At 41.4% G+C, this 19928-nt stretch overlaps 1 protein-coding gene across 12 annotated transcripts in view; it reads right to left on the bottom strand.

Moving 5' to 3' along the window:
- The window catches only part of LOC110528964 (calcium-dependent secretion activator 1), a 166227-nt gene that overhangs the window by 69469 nt on the left and 76830 nt on the right, over window positions 1-19928 (bottom strand). For all 12 annotated transcript variants that reach the window (XM_036983470.1, XM_036983471.1, XM_036983472.1 and 9 more), the window contains exons 7-9: window positions 2370-2481; window positions 2013-2152; window positions 29-95 (exon numbers count right to left, since the gene is read on the bottom strand). In XM_036983470.1, coding sequence (XP_036839365.1) covers window positions 29-95; window positions 2013-2152; window positions 2370-2481 — 319 coding nt within the window. The remainder of the gene's footprint in view (window positions 1-28; window positions 96-2012; window positions 2153-2369; window positions 2482-19928) is intronic.

Below are 19928 nucleotides of genomic sequence, written 5' to 3'. Positions count from 1 at the left end.
TGGTTCTTTAGTGGTCTTTTGTTCTTACCTGCACCAAGACAAAGAATCTCTTCTTCCATCTCTTCCACACATTTTTACCAATAGCCCATAGGTACCTAAGTAAACAAAGCAATGGTTTAGTAATAAGTTGTGTGGTCTATGGTGGGTGGCCTTTCTGCAGAGGCTGCTTTACAATATTAAACCTTGTGTTGCATCATTATTTCATAAAGAGGTGGCATGCTGAAAAAGCATATACATCTTTCCTTTTACGTTATAATGAGCAATATATACTGAATGAATTGCAATTGGCGAACAATAGCAGAGATGCATGTGTTACAGTACAAGGTATCTGCTGACCTCTTATGGTAAAACGTTGTTACTGCTACCTTTTACTGTGAAAAGGGTTTAGAGCCAGAACGACCCATTTTCTGTTTGTGAAAGGTTAAACTGCTTTCTGATATGAACTTCATTCAGAGCAGAACATGGTTCGAGGATGGGAGTGACATCCAGAACTCCAGCTCCAGTATGAGCCAGTGGACATCCCTACATGTGGGTATGATGACTGTACTCTGGTTTGTTGAGTGCTATCATTAGATTTACATTGTAGTTATTTAGCAGACATTCTTATCCAGAGTGACGTACAGTAAGTAGTGAGTGCATACATTTTTTAAATATATTTTTTTACTTCTATCAGTCTTGAGTCTGTGGAAGTGCAGAATGAGTGTTGTGTTGCTGTGTATCTTGTGTTGTGAAGAGATCAGAGCATGAAGAAGAAATGAACATCTGAGGGTGAGGACACCAGCTCTGACTGCCTCTGGCCGCTCCTCCCCCTGGCCGGGCTAGGGGTACCCTGGCTTGCCTGCCTCTGCCTGTGTATCCCCCTGGTTAGTTTAGGGACATCAGGGCTTCTCTCTCTGAATAAACTAGTGCCAAAGGAGCAGAGGGAAAGGGGGCTGAGGCTGGTACAGGCAGAGGCAGGTACAGGCTGAGGCAGGTACAGGCAGAGGCAGGTACAGGCAGAGGCAGGTACAGGCAGAGGCAGGTACAGGCAGAGGCAGGTACAGGAAGCATAAAACCCCAACACAGGCTACTGCAGAGCCACCCCAGCATCACATCAGACCTCGCAGGCCCTGTACAGGAAGCATATGGAGGAGAGTGAACGAGAGGGACAGGCGGCGCTCCTTAAAGCCCAGACACTGGGCTTCCCCCATAGAGCAGGACACACACACAGTGTAGGAGACCGGAGGAGGGAAGAAGGAAGAAGTGTGACGTTAACGTTTCCTTATGTCTCTGAGTTGGTGCTGTCACATCACTTACATCAATAGCCATTATTTTTTTTAAATATTAAAAAAAAAAATTAAACTAGGCAAGTCAGTTAAGAACAAATTCTTATTTTCATTGACGGCCTACTGGTTAACAGTGGGTTAACATCCTTGTTCAGGAGCAGAACGACAGATTTTTACCTTGTCAGCTCGGGGGTTTGATCCAGCAACCTTACAGTTACTGGCCCCACACTCTAACCACTAGGGTACCTATCACCCCACTGACTTAATCACAATCATTATTTGCTATTTGATCTGGGGAGAGGAGAATGTCAATACCTTTTACTTGATATCCATTCATGACAGTCAGAATTCTCACTCTTATTCAACGTGCTCTTTAACATGGTCATGTCTTACATATTAGTGTGAGGCTATTTGCACAATGACACCAACAAAGCGGTGAAATACAGATGGAGAAGACTTCCTTTTGTTCTTTAGCAAACATTATGGAAGCTTGATAAATGCAGTACAACAATATTTGAGGAAATGAAAAATGTCAGATGTCACATTACATAGTAATGTTCAATGTATGTTTAAGATAATATATTTAATGTTTAAGGTTAAAGATAAAGGTTGCCTGCTTTGGTCACAGTCGATCGGCAGTCTTGAAGTGTGTGTTATGCACTAATGGTCGGCCCACTAGATGGCAGCATATCACTGCATCTGAGAAAGATATGATTTGATCTAGAGTTTCAGCGCAGCGTAGCTTACCCACAGTGCTTCATGTTTTGTGGCTTGTCCATGCGGATGGCCAGTTTGATCTTCAGGTCACTGTCAGGGCAGCCTTTGGACACGGACATCTTGTGTAGTTCGGACTGTTTGGGACTGTTAGGGGTCGGATGGAGTACCACCTGGAAGCACAAAGACACATATCTATTACAGTCAAGTCTTACATAAAACACACAGCCATGTAAGGTTGTATCAATTTATATGTATATGTATAATGTATGTAATAGATCGTAACAATGTTTACCCCCTATTCACATCAATGACAACCATTTTAAAATCTGAAAAGCAAGTTCTTTGCTAACTGTGCCTATGTCTGGCTCCAGTTCTGTAGGCTCTTACCCTGCCAAGCTCTTTGTCCTCCAGGGCCAGGACTCCTGTGCTCTCAGTGAACAACTTCACCTTGACAGCAGGCAGGGGGTGTGTGGTGGTGAAGTCCCCCTGGGTCCCCCAGCTGAAACACACAGAAGACCATAGGGTGAGACGGGTTAAAGAGTGACATGACATTGTTTCGCATCAAATGTGAACCATTTCAGGAAACTAGGCGCATGTCGAAGGTCACTACTTAACAGGAGAGCCATTTCAACGTAAACTTAACAAAAAAAATCAAAATGTGTTTTTTGTCATGAAATGCCTTCTCGAACATGTGAACTTTCATGTGCCTTAATAACACACTTGTAAGCCATCTGTAAATACTAATACAATTGCTAAATTACGAACCTAGTTGGTTTAGCCACAGAAAAAGTGAGCAACCTTCCTGTTAGCCATGATTGGTTGATATAATGAGTGGGCTGGACATGTCGAAAGATGAGTTTGGATTGGTCTGCCATATAGTACGCTTCTGTCTATTTGAGCTGGTCAGTCTGTGTAGGTAATCCTGTTTTATTCTGTCTTTTAAAAAAATTATGTATTGCGTAGTAAAACTACAAGTGTTGCTCTCCACTTTCTGGAGGACCGAGTTTTGAAATCAGTGGAATTCATGTGTGATAGCTAAGGACATGGAGAAAACACCTGTCTCTGGATTACATCTTCAAACTAAGGGCAACCATGGCATCCATGACAGGAGAGCCATCCATGATGTATACGGACAGGGTAAGATAGTCTAGCTACAGAAAGTGGTTTTATTTCAAGTTAAAGTGTACTGTTAGCTAGCTAACGTTATCTGGCTGGCTCACTAACTAACGTTACGTGTATGATCTTATTATTCGTATCTCAGAACCATTTGCATTGCTAGTTATAGTCTAATGTTAGCTAGCTAACATTGAACCTGGTTGGTTAGCTACCTGCAGATTCATGCAGGGTAGTAACATCATGAATTGGGGTTATGATTCATTGTTTAGCTAGCTAGCTACATGTCTTAACAATAGACTCCACTATGCAAGTATCAATTTCAATAGAATGTCTGTTGATAGACAACTGTTGATAGACATAATTGGTAATTCACTCTGGCTATCTACTCTGATTCCAGACCACAGGTAAGATAGTCTAGCTAGCTACATTTTCAGATATTACATGTTTCTAATTTTGACTTCAAGTTAGAGTGTACTGTTAGCTAGCTAGCTAACGTTAGCTGGCTGGCTCGCTAGCTAACGTTACGTGTATGATATTATTATTGTTATCTCAGAGCCATTTGCTTGGCTAGTTATAGCTTAATGTTAGCTAGCTAACATTGGACTCGATTGGTTAGCTACCTGCAGATTCATGCAGGGTTGTAACATCATGAGTTGGGATTATGGTCCATTGTTTAGCTAGCTAGCTAGCAAACATTCAGAGGCCATTTTCTCAAAAGTGAGGTAACAAGATGATCAACTTTCAAAGCATAATTACTTTCCCATTGTTCCTCAAATGCAGTGTATGATATGGCATTTTGTAGCTCTGTTTCTCTGCTTTTATCCAATGTAAAAAACACTATTTCAAATTTTGCTACATAAGACCGAATCAAGGCGGTCTGTCACAAATATTATTGGTTGCGTACACATATTTTGCATTTGTTATTGTGGGTGTAGCAAAATGCTTATGATGGTGTGTATAGACTAAATATGAATAGAAAAGGTGTATGTCAGTAGTTATATAGGATGAGCCTAGACTAGAATACAGTATATACATGTAAAGAAGGTAAAACAGTATGTAAACATTATTAAAGTGACCAGTGTTCAATTACTATCTACAGTACATCTCTAAGGTGCAGGGTCGAGTATCCAGGTGGTAGTCGGATAGAAACAGTGACTAAAGTTCAGGGCAGGGTACTGGGCGGAGGCCAGCTGTAGGTGATTATTTAACAGTCTGATGGCCTGGAGATAAACTGTTTTTCAGTCTCTCGGTCCCAGCTTTGATACACCTATACTGGCTCTGCCTTCTAGTGGGATGAACAGGTCGTGGCTTGGGTGGGGGAGGTCCTTGCTGATCTTCTTGGCCGTCTTGTGACACTGGGTGCTGTAGATATCCTGGAGGGCAGGCAGTATGTCCCCGTTGATGCGCTGGGCTGACTGCACCACCCTCTGGAGATTCCTGTTTTTGCGGGCGGTGCAGTTGCTGTACCAGGCCCATCAGGATGCTCTCAATTGTGCATCTGTAGAAGTTTGTGAGGGTCTTATGTGCATACTGCCCCTAGAATGAGGTGGAAACTGAGCTGCACTTCTTAACCTCCTGCCAAATGTATGACCATTTAGAGACACATATTTCCCTTAGATTACACAGACCCCAAAATAATCTATTGGGTGAAATACCACAGTGTGCAATCACAGCAGCAAGATGTGTGACCTGTTGACACAAGAAAATGGCAACCAATTAAGAACAAACACCATTGTAAATACAACCTATATTTACAATGATTTATTTTCCCTTTTGAACTTTGACTGTTTGCACGTCATTACAACACTCTATATATACACACACAATATGACATTTGAAATGTCTTTATTATTTTGGAACTTTTGTGAGTGTAATATTGGTGCGTGTGTGTGCGTGTATGACAAACCCAGTGTATTCAGAACACTTAACACCACAACAGCAATTTCATAATTCCAATATCATTCAGCATGCTTTTGGGATACACCACAACCTACTGTGGACTATCTCTGAGCTGTTAGGTGTTCCCCTGTGTGTGTCACTTCTCACTGATGTGCTGCATCACATTTCTATGTGGTCTCTTATCTGTGAAAAAAAAAAGTTTTGAACTGAAGTATTGTACACTGCTGTGGAAATAGTGCAATCAAAAGGAGAGACTTTTACATTTCTTCAAAACAATCAATCTTTATTATTTAATTACTGCAGTAATGGAGCTTGTCAACAAACTCCCCCTAGTTGATTCGTTGAGATGCTCAACGACAAAATATACCATGGCCTTTTATAGCAAAGATACAACCCCTTCAATCTTCATGACAAACAACAGATGTATGGAATGGTTAACTTCTCTAGGGTAGGAGACAGCATTTCGAATTTTGGATGAAAAGCATGCCCAAATTAAACTTCCTTCTACTCAGGCCCAGAAGATAGGATATGCATATAATTAGTAGATTTGAATAGAAAGCACTCTAAAGTTTCCAAAACTATTAGAATGTCTGTGAGTATAACAGAAATGATTTGGCAGGCAAAAACCTGAGAAAAATCCATTCAGGAAGTAGGAGTTTTTGTTGTTGTAGTTTTCTATTCAATGCCATTACAGTATCCATTGACTTAGGACTCAAATGTCAATTCCTATGCCTTCCACTAGATGTCAACAGTCTTTAGTACTTGTTTCAGGCATGTTTTCTGAAAAATGAGGGAGTAAGAGCAGTCTGAATGAGTGGACCCTGCCGTGTCACAGAGCTTTTTCATGCACGCGACCGAGAGAGTGCCTTTCTTGTTTACCTTTTATATTGCCGACATTATTGTCCGGTTGAAATATTATCGATTATTTAGGCTAAAAACAACCTGAGGATTGAATATAAACATCGTCTGACATGTTTCTATGAACTTTACGGATACATTTTGGATTTTTTGTCTGACTGTTGTGACTGCGTTTGAGCCTGTGGATTAATGTTAATCTTTAAACCTATGTAAAATAGTTGTATCTTTTCTGAATTTTTATAATGAGTATTTCTGTATTTGAATTTGGCGCTCTGCAATCTCACTGGATGTTGGCCAGGTGGGACGATAGCGTCCCACATACCCTAGAGAGGTTATAATTCACAGCAAACAGTATCTGCTGTAAAAACTGTTCTCATTGTGTAGAGACCAGGGTCTGGTCCCGGAGTCATCTCTCCCTGGTACCTTATAGAACAGAAACATTAACTCATGCTATGGAATGCGGTCTCTTTAGGTTTATCACCCAAAGACATCGTAAATCTTCTGTCAGTGTTAAATCTCCCAGAGGCCCATCCTCAGTAGAACACACACAGATGAGTGTTCTAACAACCCTTATTCTGTTGCATAAAACAACCATTTGATGCGATTACAGTATAACATAATCTTGCAATTCTGCTCTCACAACACACAGCGGCTACCATCCATGAAGCATTTCCCAGATGTGACAGTATTGAGTATTAATTTGTAAGGTTTAACTACTATACAATAATATAAGTGTGTAAGTGGTATACTGTGTACAGTAAGTGACATCTCTGGCTCACCCAACTGAAGCAGGAGATTGAGGGTGTTTAAAAGGAGATGCTACTATAGAATGCCGTGAAAACAGTTGATAATAGGACTCAAATGCATTGTGCCACAGGGTTGTTGTTGGTAGAGAGCATATATGCTAGAAACGTGGAGCACAAAATTGGATCCCATATAGATACTGTATATACTTATATGACCAAGGATAGGCAGCCTAAGACTCTGGATGGTTCACAAGCATTTAGAGTTAGTGTCCAGATAGTCATAATCCATTCCATCTTACCACACACACACACACCTGTGGTAACAGACTTGTTAGGTAATCTAGTTGGGATGTTCTCTGTAGCTCTGACAGCTCCATGCACACACTGTGAAATGCAGCTTATAAAGAATACCAAACACAGGCCTGCCAGAAACAGCCACAGAGGAGTACACAGACCAAGCCAAATCAGATCCAAGTTTCAAGCTCGTCCTATGGGAAGACTCACAATTCTCACTATTCTCACTATTCTCTTTGTTACATTCTAGAAGCATGTGAGCCAGTGGGAAGTGCGACATAAGCATGAAATAGAGAGAGGTCTTGGCTGCTTGTGGCCACTCATGAGTTAATATAGCCAGGACTGGCTTCACATTCAAAATACTAAGCATGCTCACTACAGTTCTCTCTGCCTGCGGTGGGGGAGCACTGATACGGCAGAATGAAGATTAGTCTGTCCATCTCACTCTTTCACCCCCTCCATCGCCCTCTCTCCACACTTAAACTGTACGTATTTCAATCATTTTGCATGGTATAAAATTACCTGCTCTAAATGAAACACAGTTTCCATGACAGACCCCACCAACGCCCTGAAAGCAGCTCCACATATGACCCATTAACAACAACCTATCAGGCTTGATGTCCAGCATCTGTTGAATTGCTGCTTTCCATCAACATGACCCACATCCCTCCAGCCCAGTAGCCACTGTACTGGAGCCTTGGCAGGGAACACTTTGTGACACAGTGTTACAATGCCTCTGTATCATGAGCCCTGTGAGTCATGTGTAATACATTGGGCTCTCCCACTATTGAGTAGTGTGTGGAGTAGTGTGTAAGGGCTCACCAGTTGACTCACCACAGAACGGCCTGTCACACATGCACACGTTCCAAGTCAACAACACTCTGGTGGTACTAGCCTATGTATGAGTCATGGAGAAAAGACTGCAATCTATTTCCTTGGGGTTTTTCCTCTGTTTGTCTTGTCAGAGCAGATTGCACTGGCAGAGTGCCGACTCTGCAATTTTGACACCAATTGAGAGGGAAAATATAATTTACTATAATGAATTACAGAGAAGCGTAATATTGCATGGATTTAAACATAACAAATTGAATATTCTCCAGATGGTTTTAATTGTGTAGTATTTAACAGCATACATTTACAGACAATGAAAAGTCTGTAAATATGTGTTTTAAGCAAAGTAGCTGTCCAAAGCCTGGTAATTCTGTTTTTACATACCACCTGTAGATGGCAGTCTAAGAGCTTGCAGAAATATGTAGGTACTTTCACTCAAACCATGAAAAGGAAAAACCAAGGAAGCCAACATAATTTCATCCATGCTCGAAAGAATAAGAAAATATGTTAGTGCAAAGTGATAAACAAATGCCTTCATCAGTGCTGTGCAAATTCATTAGGAGAAGACACATCTGTTGTTCGTAAGAGGCGCGACAAGTCAGGTGCAGCAACTGGTTAAATACATACCCGGGAAAAGGGAAACAAAGGTCTCTTCTCAATGATATCTGGCCATTTATTTTTATTCTTCTACATATTTCCTGTTTAAACTATATGCCCTGGGCCCAGTTTTTCAAAAGTTGTCTTATTGGATTTCGGCAATCGGATAGGATTAAATGATAGCACTGGGTTTTTCAAAACTGAAAACAGATTCTGATCCTCCGAATAGGGATAAGGATTTAGTAATCCAATCTGACCTTTAATCAGGATTGTATTGAGCTTTTTCTTGATCCCAGTGGAAGGGTAGATTTAGAAAGGCATTACAACCACAACATTTCAATGTAACTAAGGTGAGAAAGTTAAAAAAAAACTTTGTTAGATCTGAAAATCAAAGGTTAAATATGTTCAATTGACTGCAGTACGTATGTGGTAAGAAGTTATATTGAGAAGTGTCAAACAAATGTTTCTACTTATTTCTTGTAACGTCTGCTTTCAACTCACTCTCAAACACGTAGATCCCCCGAACGCAGCTCACTCTCCAGCTCACACTTTCAAACACATAGATCCCCTGAACGCAGCTCACTCTCCAGCTCACACTCTCAAACACATAGATCCCCTGAACGCAGCTCACTCTCCAGCTCACACTCTCAAACACATAGATCCCCTGAACACAGCTCACTCTCCAGATCCTAATCACCTGAATTCTGACCACCTGTTCAGACACCTGTATGTCATTATCACACACTATTTAGTTTAGTTCTTTGCACCCCATCATTGTGAGATATTGTTTGTGACACACTTCTATTCGGAGCGCTGGTTTTCCGGTAATGTAATCCTCCTGTGATATGATAGTTTTTGCCTGCCTCACTAATGATGCCTTTTGCCTATTCCCTGCATCTACCTTAGCCTATCGGTTTTCCTGTTATCAGCCTGATCTCCCGAATGACGTTACTAGCCTCTTCCCTGCCTGTACTGTTGCCTTTTTGAACACCCTGTGTATGACCTTCTGCCTGTCCCTGGACCCTGCTACCTGCCTCCTCCTGTGGTCCTTTAATAATAAACACCTGCTGCGCCCTGCGCTTGAAACCAGCTCTGTCTCCCATTGTGTTCATTACAATTCTAACTGATATGCAAGCTATATTTATTTTTTATAAAGTTACCTTTATTCAATTAGTTTACTTTATTTGTTTGCTTATGAACGTGTAGAAATAGTACCACAATCTGTCTAGTAGATGGCAAGGTGTTGGCCTGTTCAAAGCAAAAAAATATCCAGATTCTGTGATCTTGATATTGTGGTATCTGGATCAGAATGATCCTATCTGATTATTTTCTGAAAAACCATCTCAAAAACAGCCAGATTGATATGATCCTGGTTAGCAACAAAGAGGATTACAGAATCCGGATCATTCTGATCCAGATACAAATGTGAATATTTTGGCTAAACAAAATGCTAACAACTCACCAAGTACAGTAGAATATAGATATAGATACTAGGCAATATATAGGCAATATAGATACTTATCCAAACCACTGAAAATCTGGACTCAGTGATCTTGATGTTGTGGTATCTGGATCAGAATGATCTTATCTGATTATTTTTGGAAAAAACATCTAAATAACAAAAATTAGAGACTCATTCTGACCCCCCCCCCCCCCCCCTGATGATTCCCAATTCGGCAGTAACTAACTAACCCGTTCAGAACAAAAAAACGGTGTGCAATGTTCAATTAAACAGAAACAATGCTGTTTTGAATGACCTTTTCAAAAACTGGGAGTGGTTTAGTTGTGGGTTGAGGAACGCTCCAGCGTAGCCTTTGACCTTTAAAGCGCAACTGAAGGCAATAGAGTACCACAGTATGAGTCGTAATACCCAGAAAACCTAGAGGTCAAACAGGGAAAGGGTTCCAATAATTTTTCCCATAGGGGATTTTAGAAACACTTAAGGTATGTGTTTCATGTAGGCTTACCCTGGCGTAACGTTCGATAACCATGTAAATCTCTCTGGTTATGCCTGGTTATTCTTTAAAAGTGCTTTCCTCACCAACTTAAATAAGCATGCCCCATTCCAAAAATGTAGAACCAGGAACAGATAAGCCCGTGGTTCACTCCAGACCTGACTGCCCTTGAGCAGCACAAAAACATCCTGTGGCGTACTGCATTAGCATCGAATAGCCGCCGCGATATGCAACTTTTCAGGGAAGTTAGGAAAGCAAAGGCTAGCTTTTTCAAACAGAAATATGTATCCTGTAGCACAAACTCCAAAAAGTTCTGGGACACAGTAAAGCCCATGGAGAATAAGACCACCTCCTCCTAGCTGCGCACTTCACTGAAGCTAGGAAACACTGTCACCACTGATAAATTCATGATAATTGACCATTTAAATAAGCATTTCTCTACGGCTGGACATGCTTTCCACCTGACTACCCCTAATCCGGTCAACAGCCCTGCACCCCCCCAAAGCAACTTGTCCAAGCCTCCCACATTTCTCCTTCACCCAAATCCAGATAGCTGATGTTCTGAAAGAGCTTCAAAGCCGGCCTAGACAATCTGGACCCTCTCTTTCTAAAACTATCCGCCAAACTTTTTGTAACCCCTAACACTAGCCTTTTCACTTTCATATCGTCTGAGGTCCCCAAAGATTGGATAGCTGCCGCAGTCATCCCCCTCTTCAAAGGGGGAGACACTCTAGACCTAAACTGCTACAAACCTATATCTATCCTACCCTGCCTTTCTAAGGTCTTCGAAAGTCAAGTTAACAAATAGATCACCAACCATTTCGAATCCCACCATACCTTCTCCGCTATGCAATCTGGTTTCAGAGCTGGTCATGGGTGCACCTCAGGCACGCTCAAGATCCTAAATGATATCATAACCGCCATCGATAAGAGACAATACTGTGCAGCTGTATTCATCGACCTGGCCAAGACTCTGTCAATCACCACATTTTTATCGGCAGACTCAACAGCCTTGGTTTCTCAAATGACTGCCTCGCGTGGTTCAACAATTACTTCTCAGACAGAGTTCAGTGTGTCAAATCGGAGGGCCTCTTGTCCGGACCTTTGGCAGTGTCTATGGGAGTGCCACAGGGTTCAATTCTCGGGCCGACTCTCTTCTCTGTATATATCAATGATGTCGCTCTTGCTGCTGGTGATTCTCTGATCCACTTCTACGCAGACAACACCATTCTCTATACTTCTGGCCCCTCTTTATCACCAAAGCCCCATACACTACCCACCACTGTAACCTGTATGCTCTCGTTGGCTGGCTATCGCTTCAAATTCGTCGCCAAACCCACTGGCTCCAGGTCATCTATAAGTCTTAGCTAGGTAAAACCCTGCTTTATCTCAGCTCACTGGTCACCATAGCAGCACTCACCCGTATCACACGCTCCAGCAGGTATATTTCACTGGTCACCCCCAAAGCCAATTCCTCCTTTGGCCACCTTTCCTTACAGTTCTGTGCTGCCAATGACTGGAATGAATTGCAAAAATCACTAAAGCCGGAGACTCTTATCTCCCTCACTAACTTTAAGCACCAGCTGTCAGAGCAGCTCATAGATCACTGCACCTGTACATAGCCCATCTGTTACTAGCCCATTCAACTACTTCATTCCCATACTGTTATTTATTTATTTTGCTCCTTTGTACCCCAGTAGCTCTACTTGCACATTCATCTTCTGCACATCTATCACCCCAGTTTTTAATTGCAATATTGTAAATATTTTGCCACTATGGCCTATTTATTGCCTTACCTCCCTTATCATACCTCATTTGCACACACTTTATATAGACTTTCTATTGTATTATTGACTGTATGTTTGTTTATTCATTTGTGTAACCCTGTGTTGTTGTTTGTGTCGCACTGCTTTGCTTTATCTTGGCCAGGTCACAGTTGTAAATGAGAACTTGTTCTCAACTAGCCCACCTGGTTAAATAAAGGTGAAATTAAATAAAAAATTAAATACAATTACGGTCACTGTGGGGACGTCGTTGTCGATGCACTTATTGATGAAGCCGGTGATTGAGGTGCTATTCTCCTCAATGCCAATTGCATGAATAAAACTGTTGAGTTATCTTAGATTATTGTCGATTCATTATGGCTATTTTGAAGAAGTGATTACTGGCTTTGTTCCTATGGTGTCTCATGGGCGACAAACATCTAACTGCCACATCAAACCACACCAGTGGAGGCTCCTCAGAAGCGGAAGACCATCCTCCTCAGTGAATTTCATAAAAATAGAATTTGTGAAAAACATTTAAAAAAGTGATCCTTTTTTAGATATATTTAGTATAGTTTTATTGACGTCACCAAATAATTAATTAAAACACACTGTTTTGCAATGAAGATCTACAGTAGCCTCAACAGCACTCTGTAGGGTAGCAACATGGTGTAGCCGGAGGAAAGCTAGCTTATGTCCTCCTCTGGGTACATTGACTTTAATACAAAACCTAGGAGGCTCATGGTTCTCACCCCCTTCCATAGATTTACACAGTAATTATGACAACTTCCGGAGGACGTCCTCCAACCTATCAGAGCTCTTGCAGCATGAACTGACATGTTGTCCACCCAATCAAAGGATCAGAGAATTAATTTAGTACTGAACACATAAGCTACAGCTAGCTTGCACTGCTGATCATAAAATGTGGTGAGTAGTTGACTCAAAGAAAGAGAAAGACAACAGTTGAACAGTTTTCAACAAATTAATTTATTCAAAAATAAAGAAGTGTCACGTTCTGACCTTAGTTCTTTTGTTATGTCTTTGTTTTAGTAGGGTCAGGGCGTGAGTTGGGTGGGTTGTCTATGTTCCTTTTTCTATGTTGTGTTTTGCGTTTGGCCGGGTATGGTTCTCAATCAGAGGCAGGTGTCGTTAGTTGTCTCTGATTGAGAATCATACTTAGGTAGCCTTTTCCCACTTGTGTTTTGTGGGTGATTATTTTCTGTTATGTGTATGTCACCTTTCAGAACTGTTTCGTTTCGCCTTTGTTATTTTGTTTAGTGTTCTCGGTTTAATAAATATATGATGAACACTCACCACGCTGTGCTTTGGTCCTCACCTCATTCCAACGACGAGCGTGACAAGAAGAAGCAAGAGACAGAGTTTTATTTTTTCAATTTCAGTTTCACTTACTTAGCTAGAAAATGCAGCTGGCTAGTTTAGGCTACTAAAACACCCAGCTCAAACAGGGGGATGCTATGTTAGCTAGTTGGCAATGACTATCCAATACAACACTGGAACTCATCCAAGTCAAGACTAAACTGTGTAACGGCAGATTTCCTCCTCTTCGTCTGAAGAGGAGTAAGGATCGAACCAAGATGCGGCGTGGTAAGTGTCCATGTTTTTAATATGAAAAAACTGAACATGAACACTAATACAAAAACAATAAACGTGAACAAAACCGAAACAGTACCGTGTGGCGAACAAACACAGACACAGAAACAATCACCCACAAAACAGCAGTGAAACCCAGGCTACGTAAGTATGATTCTCAATCAGAGACATTTAACGACACCTGCCTCTGATTGAGAACCATACTAGGCCGAACACAGAAAAACAACCTAGAAACACAAAACATAGAATGCCCACCCAACTCACTTCCTGACCAACTAAAACAAACAAATAACACAAGAACTAGGGTCAGAACGTGACAAACTGCTTACTGACTATTCACTAACTTTACTGCATGATTGTAGCGGGTTTCTAATGTATTAGTTCTATTAGCTATTTTGACTAGCATGTTACTTTAGCTAATATGGGGACAATGATGTAGGCTGTGTAGCGGTTATGACATGGTTTAGCTTGTGCATTGAAGCCCACAAATGAAGGGAAAATGTGAGAGGAGGAGACTGCATAGAGGCGAGAAGGAATACAACGTGGTTGCTATGAAAGTGAACCATGTTTACGCGTGATCAGTGGTATATTCATTCCACCAATTCTGTTGAAAAGCGTTTAAACGGAAGCAAATGAAACAAGGATAAAAATACCTGTATTTGTCCAATAGAAACTCTCATTTGCAACTGTTGAACTAATGATTACTCCGTAGATAAACTAGATGCAGGCAAGTTTGTGCAAGGAGGTATTTAATGTGTCACTGTCTGTCACCTCATATTTTTCTCTCGACCTGTGTGCATCTACATTGTAAACTTTCATTCATAGGCTAGGTTGTAGCAACCTATTGATGAGTATAAGGAAAATTAAAGTATCAAGACTGAAATCACATTTATTAATAAGCAGAGAAACACATGCGGAATCTATGTATTCAGTCACTCACTTCACTTCACGCCAGACCCCGCCACACCCACCAAACGGAGCAAACTTTCAAGAACGGTTTGGGGAAACGTGTCATTCAATACAACCGCCACACAACATAGCAAACGTTTAATCAAACTGAACACATCCCAGGTGTGTCGCATCCTAGCAGGCGGCGTAGTGGTGTCGATGTACCCTTGAGCAAGGCACTTAACCCTAATTTGCTCCAGGGGTACTGTATTACCATGCCTAACCCTGTAAAACAACACATTTCACTGCACCTAGGGAAAGGGTATACCTAGTCAGTTGCACAACTAAAGGCATTCAACCGAAACGTGTCTTCTACCCCAACTGCCTTAATTGACGTCATTGGCCCCCGGGGAGCAGTTGTTGTTGGGGGTTAACTGCCTTGCTCTATGCCTTGCTCTATGTGACAACATAACATCTTAAGTATGTGTCTCTGAATTAATTTGTACAGCACAGATGAAGGCATATAATGTGGTAATTGCTGTTTCATTGTAGCCTGAGAGTGGACCAATTATTTATTTATACACTAGATGACTGACGAGGTGCTGTTTTGAAGCCACCGCGCCTCCATCTTGGCACTTCCCCACCATAGTAAAAAATATTTTGGAAGCTATGGAAATGCATTTATTATTGTGTACATTTGTTTTTGCATGATTATTCTATTACAGACACCTTAAAGGGATAGCTCGGGACTTTGGCCATGAGGCCCTTTATCTACTTCCCCAGAGTCAGATGAACTCGTGGATTCCATTTGCATGTCTCTGTGTCCAGTATGAAGGAAGTTAGAGGTAGTTTCATGAGCCAATGCTAACTAGCGTTAGCACAATGACTGGAAGTCTACAGATGTCCAGTCATTGCGCTAACTCTAGTAAGCAATTGCTCTAGTGTTAGTTTGGTACCGCTTGCCATGCTTACTTACAAGCCCTTAAACAACAATGCAGTTAAGAAAAAAAAGTGTTAAGAAAGTATTTACTAAAATAAACTAAAGAAATAAGTAAATTAATAAATAATTAAGGAGCAACAATAAAATAACAGTAGCGAGGCTATATACTGTCCTCATGTCAACAATAAAAAAATATACTTAAATACAGGTAATTTTGTCCTTGAAACATTTAATTGAAATACTGTAGAATTCCATTTATTCCTATGGAGTGCCAAAATGGTTGGCTTCAAAGCTTTTCATTGGTCATTACATAGCATCAACAATACAGGGTTTATATACATCATTGGCACAGACCCTCACACTGGCTTTCTAGCTCGCATCACTAAAGTCTGGATTACATTCAAGATATCATAAAATGACATTACATAATGTATGTTGCTTTCAGAAAATGACAGATATAAATTGATGTCAGGATCACAGTATGTATTCCTCATTAAAATGTGCCTGAGATGAGCACACTAACAGCAGCGTATGTGACGAGTCAAAAAATGTTAGTGCAAAAAGGATGCAGATACCACTGAACAAAAATATCAACACAACATGTAATGAGCTGAAAAAGATCCCAGAAATGTCCCATTGGTACAAAAATATTACTTCTCTAAAATGTTGTGCACACATTTGTTTACATCCCTGTAGTGAGCATTTCTCCTTTGCCAAGATAATCCATCCAACCGACAGGTGTGGCTGATTTAACATCATGATCATTACACAAATGCACCTTGTGCTGGGGACGATAACAAACTGTGCCGTTTTGTCACACAACACAATGCCACAGATGTCTCAAGTTTTGAAGGAGCGTGCAGTTGGCATGCTGACTGCAGGAATATCCACCAGAGCTGTTGCCAGAGAAATGGATGTTAAGTTCTCTACCATAAACCACCTCAAACATAATTTTAGAGAATTTGGCAGTACATCCAACCAGCCTCACAACCCCAGACCACGTGTTTGGTGTTTTGTGGGTGAGCAGTTTGCTGATGTCAACGTTGTTAACCGAGTGCCCCATGGTGGTGTTGGTGTTATGATATGGGCAGGCATAAGCTACAGACAATGAACACCATTGCATTTTATCAATGGCAATTTTAATGCACAGAGATACCGTGACAAGATCCTGAGGCCCGTTGTCGTGCCACCGCCATCACCTCATGTTTCAACATGATAATGCACGGCCCCATGTCGCAAGGATCTGTTCACAATTCCTGGAAGCTGAAAATGTCCCAGTTCTTCCATGGCCTGCATACTCACAAGACATGTCACCAATTGAGCATGTTTGGGATGCTCTGAATCGACATGTACGACAGCGTGTTCCAGTTCCCGCCAACATTCCACAGGCCACAATCAACCGCCTGAGCAACTCTATGCGAAGGAGATGTGTCGTACTGCATGAGGCAAATGGTGGTCACACCAGATACTGACTGGTTTTCTGATCCACTCCCTACCTTTCTTTCAAGGTATCTGTGACCAACAGATGCATATCTGTATTCCCAGGCATGTGAATTCCATAGATTAGGGCCTAATGTATTTATTGCAAATTATTGATTTCCTTATATGAACTGTAACTCAGTAAAATCTTTGACTTTGTTACATGTTGCGTTTTATATTTTTGTTCAGTATAGTTAAATAGTTAACCAAAAAGCTACCTGGACTTCTTATTTAGCAGTCTTATGGCTTGGGGGTACAGTAGGAGCTGTTCAGGGTCCTGTTGCTTCCAGACTTAGTGCATTGGTACTGCTTGCCATGTGGTACCAGAGAGAAAAGTCTATGACTTGGGTGGCTGGAGTCATTGAAAATGTTTAGGGCTTTCCTCTGACACCGCCTGGTATATCTAGGGATGAGTGTATGTCTAAGCCTGGCTCGTGGCTCAGATGTGAGGCCTGGTGTTGGTTTGAGCTTCAGTAGCCATGAGCACAGGCCTGGGGCATTCCTATGAGACTTAGTATTGATGTAAATCTTAGCTCAGCCACAAGTGCGGAGCAGCACAACATAGTAGAGCACAGAGCTGGAGCCACAAACATACACACGTACTAATGATGTGCGGGTTGACTCATAACCCAACGATTTTTCTTTCATTATTTTAGGCTATCTGGTATTAGTGCATAAGCCTAAGCTTTGGGGCTTAACTGTACATGCACCAAATAGACTACACAGCCAATTGACAAACAATGCTTTTGGGAATGGGCAGAAAAAGTTAACGTCAATCCACAGAGGAAAAAAGGCCATTGTCAAAGTTCAATTCAGTAAGACAAAGGCTGTGATATGAGAGTTGAAAATAAAGAGAAGGGAGAAAGAAAAGTAATGTTTGGAAAATATGCTATAAGAGGATGATAGCAGTGCCGGCTATGTTATGTGTGATGATTGTGAGGCGCTATACAAATTCGACAGTCACAAGACGGGACTTCAAATAGGCTGATGGCATGTCAAGGGAACTGTAGTTTAGATGGGTTAAACAGAAACTTAAATCTGGAAACTGACTCTAGGTCTATAACTCACATGGCCTAAATAAAAACTCCTGCAGAATTAACATTTCTTCCAGATATCTCATCAGAAACATGTTGGGTCACTTTCACAGCTTTCTTTTTCCTTACAACCGGTCAAACTCATGTAATTTGGACATTTTGCACAGAAAATCTTTCCTGTTTTTTTTGTTGTTGCTTTATAGTATTTTTTCCCCAGTCCCAAAACATCTTTGCTCAGCTAATGTTGACAATGAAAACTTTACCAATGCCAACTAGATTGATGCATTCACTCTATCAATCTATTGCATTATTCTGTTGAGAAAGGGTTTATTTAGTCTTCTAAGGCCGACTCTTTTTTCTGTATATATCAATGATGTTGCTCTTGCTGCTGGTGATTCTCTGATCCACCTCTACGCAGATGACACCCTTCTGTATACATCTGGCATTTCTTTGGACACTGTGTTAACCTCCAGACGAGCTTCAATGCCATACAACTCTCCTTCCGGGGCCTCCGACTGCTCTTAAATGCAAGTCAAACTAAATGCATGATCTTCAAGCGATTGTTGTCCGCACCCGCCCGCCTGACTTGCAACACTACTTTGGACGGTTCTGACTTAGAATATGTGGACAACTATAAATACATAGGTGTCTGGTTAGACTGTGAACTCACCTTCCAGACTCACATTAAGCATCTCCAATCCAAAATTAAACCTAGATTCGGCTCCCTATCTCGCAACAAAGCATCCTTCACTCATGCTGCCAAACATACCCTCGTAAAACCGACTATCCTACCGATCCTTGACTTCGGCGATGTCATCTACAAAATAGCCTCCAACACTCTACTCAGCAAACTGGATGTAGTCTATCACAGTGCCGTTTTGTCACCAAAACCCTATATACACTACCCACCACTGCAACCTGTATGCTCTCATTGGCTGGCCCTCACTACATAGTAGTTGCCAAACCCACTGGCTCCAGGTCATCTATAAGTCCTTGCTCGGTAAAGCCCCGCCTTATCTCAGCTCACGGGTCACCATAGCAACACCCACCCACCCGTAGCACGCGCTGGAGCAAGTATATTTCACTGGTCATCCGCAAAGCCAACACTTCCTTTGGCCACCTTTCCTTCCAGTTCTGTGCTGCCAATGACTGGAACAAATAGCAAAAATCACTGAAGCTGGAGTCTTATATCTCCCTCACTAACTTTAAGCATCAGCTGTCAGAGCAGCTACCGATTACTGTACACAGCCAATCTGTAAATAGCACACCCAACTACCTCAACCCCATATTGTTATTTATCCTCTTGCTCTTTTGCACCCCAGTATCTCTACTTGAACATCATCATCCGCACATCTATCACTCCAGTGTTAATCTTAAATTGTAATTATTTCACATCTATTGTCACGTTCTGACCATAGTTCTGTTATTTTATTATTTGTTTTAGTATGGTCAGGGCGTGAGTTGGGGTGGGCAGTCTTATGTTTGTTTTTCTATGTTGGGTTTTGTGTTCGGCCTAGTATGGTTCTCAATCAGAGGCAGGTGTCGTTAGTTGTCTCTGATTGAGAATCATACTTAGGTAGCCTGGGTTTCACTTTTGGTTTGTGGGTGTTTGTTTCCGTGTGTGTGTTTGGGCCACACGGTACTGTTTCGGTTTTGTAAATTCACGTAATCGTTTATTGTTTTGATTTAGTGTTCAGTGCTTTCTTTAATTAAAATCATTATGAACACTTACCACGCTGCGCTTTGGTCCGATCCTTACTCCTCCTCAGACGAAGAGGAGGAAATCCGTTACATCTATGGCCTATTTATTGCCTACTCTTCTACATTTACACACACTGTACATTGGTTTTTCTATTGTGTTATTGACTCTGTTTGTTTATGTGTAACTCTGTTTATGTTATTGTCACACTGCTTTGCTTTATCTTGGCCAGGTCG

Source organism: Oncorhynchus mykiss, chromosome 7, assembly GCF_013265735.2.
Source record: "Oncorhynchus mykiss isolate Arlee chromosome 7, USDA_OmykA_1.1, whole genome shotgun sequence".
Taxonomy (NCBI): domain Eukaryota; kingdom Metazoa; phylum Chordata; class Actinopteri; order Salmoniformes; family Salmonidae; genus Oncorhynchus; species Oncorhynchus mykiss.
Note: the sequence above shows the minus strand (reverse complement) of the source record. Positions and strands in the feature narration are given on the sequence as shown.